This window comes from Cyprinodon variegatus, unplaced genomic scaffold (genome assembly GCF_000732505.1).
Source record: "Cyprinodon variegatus isolate N-32 unplaced genomic scaffold, C_variegatus-1.0 Scaffold559, whole genome shotgun sequence".
NCBI lineage: Eukaryota > Metazoa > Chordata > Actinopteri > Cyprinodontiformes > Cyprinodontidae > Cyprinodon > Cyprinodon variegatus.
In genome coordinates this window covers 188,675-193,738 of record NW_015151012.1, presented here as the reverse complement: position 1 = coordinate 193,738, position 5,064 = coordinate 188,675, and the positions used below count along the sequence as shown (strand labels likewise).

Genomic DNA, 5,064 nt, shown 5'->3' with positions numbered 1-5,064 from the left:
TAGATAGATAGATAGATAGATAGATAGATAGATAGATAGATAGATAGATAGATAGATAGATAGATAGATAGATAGATAGATAGATAGATAGATGATAGATAGATAGATAGATAGACAGACAGACAGACAGACAGACAGACAGACAGACAGACAGACCAAGTTGGTCTAGCCTCGATCAATTTTTGGATGCAAAGCCGGTGGGTTTTGTGTGCGTGACGACCAAGCTGTACGACTCTGAAGAATGCAAAGCAAGGAAGATGGCAACAACTATTGAATAGTAGCCTGCACTGCAGCAGCAGCAGCTTTCAATGGAGCGCTCCGTTGAAAGTTAAAAGTTCTGTTGCTGCTGTTCAATAAAAGTAAGTTTTAAAGATCATTTGAGGTGAGAACATTAGACTTTAAAGCATCACTATATGGTAAATTTACCGATTTAATGTGTAGTTAAAGAAACAATTTCCGAAGTTGAATTGACCGCGGCAACCAGTGGACCTCCGAGGCTAACGGCAGCCAGGGCAAACCGCAGCCCATCTGCAGCGGCCCTCTCTCGGCATAGTCATGTGTGAAGGACCGCTGGCTCTGATGGCAACGTTTTACTTTGGAATCGGTTTTGTAAGGATTAGACTTTGGGTTTTTTACCATTTTACCGAGAGCCTGTTTGTTTACACTCCCCCACCAGCTTTTACTACGTCATAGTCGGTTGCGCTCATTGGTCAGGGCGTTGGCCAATAGGCATAGATATGGTTTGAAAAACAATGGGTTGGTATCAACAACAATCTTCCGATGTCTCATTCATTGGGGCCAGACTAAATTACACATTTAATCTCACATTTAGTCTGGTTTATCAGGCTAACTGTTACCATTAGTTATAAAACTAAGAAACGTTTAAGTATAAGGAAGTTATCATGCAGAATTGTAGAAAAAATGTTTCTTAAATAGGGTAGTACCCAGTATAAGGTTTAAAGCATCTGTCCTTAACATTTCCCCTGCATTACTTTTATACTTTAAGTAGTTTAGAAATGGAACTTTTACACATTTACAACTCTGAATTTGAGAGGACCACAACTTGAGTCCTAAAAGAGTATTTTTAAACAGTAGGATTTATATTTCTGCTTGAGTAATAAACATCGGCACTTCTCCAGACAGATATTATCACAGTTTAATGTCGTAGCTTAATAATACTACAGTAAATTGTTTATTCAGATTTTTTCTGATTTTTTCCTGTCAAGCTATACGAAACAGCAGTATAATTTGTCTGGTTTACACAGCTTACAAAAATCTTACTAATAATGAAGAAATCTTTGTTCTTAGGCTGACTTTCCAACCTGTTTTACTTCTAAATCATAAAAAAAAGAAAAGGAAGTAAACAAAAAGAAGTCAACTGGATGATTCCCTTGATGATCTCACCTCCATGAGAACCTGTCTGCATGCTCCACATGGCCCAACGAAACGGTCTTTAATATCACTACGTGAAAAGAGAACAGAATAAATTATGATATTGTTCGAATAACTGTCTGTATGAAGCTCAGTGTCCTACCATGTCACAGCGATGGCGGTAAACTGTCTGTGTCCCTCGGCTACAGCTCTCTGGATGGCTGTCCTCTCTGCGCACACAGTCAGACCATAGGAGGCATTTTCCACATTACAGCCTAGAAGAAACATGCAGACTGTTTTCTAAAGTATTATGTGGTTTACTTGGTACTGATCTAAAAGATTTATGTCTCATACCTGATACACTGATACATCATTTAAATGGGCTGTCAAAAAGCAGAAGTTTACATAAACCAAATAAAAGACCAATAAGCTTTTTTTTCTATCAATGCCATACAATCTGTATTTCTCTTTCCTGTTTTAGGTCCTTTTAGGAAATATATATATGTATATACTGTGTAAATATATATATATATATATATATATATATATATATATATATATATATATATATATATATATATATATATATATATATATATATATATATATATATATTGTAAGTCTTAAATTTCTAAATTATTCATATATTCTAATTGCCACAATATTAAGATCAGTTTTTAGACACTGCTGAATTAGTTTGCAAACATTTTCATCAATTTGACTTAAACAACTTTTATTGTCATTTTGCATACAGAGTGTATGTGAAACGACATTTCCTTCAGCACAGCTTTTCATACAGCAAATGAACATTTCCATTTTATAAGGTGCAACAGTGATCAAATATAAACAGTGTGGGAGAAAAACCATGGTGCAAAGACGCATTGGTGTGGAAGTTCAGAGCAATAAATATATATATGGTGCAAATATGTAGTGATTTGGTTTGGTGTTATCAGTGTGATGCAGAGTCTGTGACATGATTTAGAGTTTTTCAACAGTTCAGCTGTCTGATGGCGGTGGGGAATCTGCTGGACCTGCATCGAATGCTGCATTGTCTCTTCCCAGAGGGCAACAGAGAGAACGGTCCATGGCGGGGGTGTGACATTTATCCCAGCTCTGCGGTGCTGTAGCCTCCACACCACACAGTGAGACAGCTGGTCAGAGCACTCTCTATGGTGCGTCTGTGGAAGGTGGTGAGGATGGGTTAAGGCAGGTGGGCTCCCCTCATTCCGTGCAGGAAATACTAGCGCATTTGTACCCTTTTGACCTGTGAGGTGGTGTTTACAGTTCAGGTGAGATTTTTTGTGATGTGCACTGCCAGGAATCTGGTGCTGCCGACCACCTCTACAACTAAGCTGTTGATGAGCCTTTGCCATTAATCTGTAAGATTTGGGTGAAACGTTTTGGGTTTCCTTCCACAGGTTTCTCTTAGAAGTTAGTGGTAACCGTGGCCCTCTCCCCCCCGGACATAACTGGTACATCTGAGCCAGATATATAGGCCACCTTGCTCTAGCCAGGCTAGCCAGACTGATTCCTGCCCTTTCTAATGTTAAAAACTCTCTGGTCTTAACAGACCAGGCCAATTACAGCATTGGAGGCAGACCCATAATGTATCAGGATTATAACTGTGATATGTTTAATGATGCCCTTTATTATGTCCAAAAAGTGCATATCTTTAAAATTTACTAATGTAAGAGCTTTTATTTAAAAAAGAAATAGACATATTTGCTATCAGTGGCTATCTGATTGGTTCTAGACAGCTTCTGCTAAATCTGTTAGTCTGCCTTTTGAAATTGAGTTCTAGCCGCTTTTTTACATATATATATATTTATATATATTCTATCTTATTTTGCTATTTTGTTTTGTTTTGTTTTGTTTTTTGTCTGCACCAACAACACCAAGTCAAATTCCTTGTAAGTGCAAACCTACTTGGCAATAAACTTGATTCTGATTCTGATCTGATTCTGATTTACAGACTGAAATGCTGCGTACATGACATGAGTCAGTCTGGTCAGTCAGGATAGCCTTGGTTGCTAATGCCATTTCAGTTCTGCCCCTAACTTGGTTTTGAGATCAGGGATTTGTGATGGTCTATGCAAACCATAATGTTTGTTATCCTTAAGGATCTTCAACTACTTAGACAGTATTCTTCAGGGTATTGTCCATTTAGAAGACACCCTTGCCTCCACAGTAGAGCATAGCCCAGGGATACTGCCAACAGAGAATTAACTCATATTAAATTTGAAAACATCATTCTGTCCAAAGTCTTCCGTATTAAGTGCCAGACTCCTCAGCCTTAGATACAGTTTATTTAAATATTTTCCAACATTTCAAACATTGGCAGCTTGGTGGATCCAAATGTAGGTTAATTTTGATAAGGATCATAAATCATAAATTTGACCATTAGGATAAGAAAGGCATTAGGGACGTTGGTAGAAGGTATGGGGTTCTTAATTATTGCCGAGGGAAGGCTTTACAAAAAAGTTAATGTTTAGTAATTAAGTAGGCCCACCAAAAATTAGATTAAATTGCAAGATTACTATTACAGAATAGAATTGAATAGAAAAAAACTTTATTGTCTACCATACACAATGATGACAGAAATTGGCTTTTGGCTTGCGCACACACAACAATGTAAAAATACAATTAATTAAATTAAATTATAAAAGAGTTCATTGCAGACATAATAGCAGTAGCAGATTCACTTCATCAGGGGAAGCAGAAGAGACTGTGAAATTTACAACTTGCTCAGCTCCTTGATGGCAGAGGGCACAAAAGAATTTCTGTACCCATTTTTCTTGGCACAATGAAGGGTGTATCTCTGCCGTGATGGAGGGAGGTCAAAGTGACAGGAAAGTGTAATCTTATGACTGACCCGATGCAATGCTTTACTGTAATGCTGAGACAAATTGATGTGTTGTTGGCCTGTAATCTTACTGCTCGGTTTAACAAGTCCGCCAAGTTTAGCTTTGTTTTGGGCAGTTAAATGACCAAACCAGGAAAAAATATTAAATATCAGTACACTCTCAATTAATTATCTGAGTAATTTAGGTCTGTTTATCAAATTAATTAATTTTCTGTTATTTGATTTAATTTCTTAAAATTACATCTGCCTAGTTAACATTTTCAATTTTCTGACCAAGCCTCCTGTTGGTTTCTTACCTGTGATTATAGAACCATCTGCTGTTAAAATGGCAGCACCCACAGGGAAGCGGCTGTAGGGACAGTAGGCCATGTCCTGGGCCTGCAGGCACTTTGAAACCAGTTCTGTTACTCTATCTGAATAGAAATACTGCATTAACCTTTACTGAAACTACTGGACTCATGGTGAGCCACGTGGGTTATAAGAACATTCAGGAAGCTTGTTAGAGAACTAAAGATGGACTTGCCTGTCATGGTAGCAGAGTTCTCTCCCACTTTGTTAGACTGACTGTTCTGGGCAGAATTTCAGTCTAAAGCTGAACTATCACGTGGTGAACAAATGCACAGTAGCCCTGTTAATGTTTTAAAGAGCTTTTGTTTTTTTTTACTTACTGATTGACAGGAGAGAGTTGAGCTGGTTTTCATGATAACATCTCAACTGTTTACCTTCTGCCTGATTGGCTGATTAGCGGTGATGTCATCCACCTGTTTTTCATAGGATCAAACAGAGATTGAGGTCTGTCAAAGTTTACTTTGAACTGAGGGATCAAAAAA

General features: G+C 37.8%; 1 protein-coding gene across 1 annotated transcript in view; it reads right to left on the bottom strand.

Moving 5' to 3' along the window:
• Window positions 1–4,666, bottom strand: part of LOC107095608 (cytidine deaminase-like) — an 11,043-nt gene extending 6,377 nt beyond the window's left edge. The window contains exons 1-3 of the mRNA XM_015391767.1: window positions 4,531–4,666; window positions 1,535–1,646; window positions 1,405–1,462 (exon numbers count right to left, since the gene is read on the bottom strand). Of these exons, the coding sequence (XP_015247253.1) occupies window positions 1,405–1,462; window positions 1,535–1,646; window positions 4,531–4,666 (306 nt within the window). The remainder of the gene's footprint in view (window positions 1–1,404; window positions 1,463–1,534; window positions 1,647–4,530) is intronic.
• Between the last annotated feature and the right edge of the window lie 398 nt (window positions 4,667–5,064).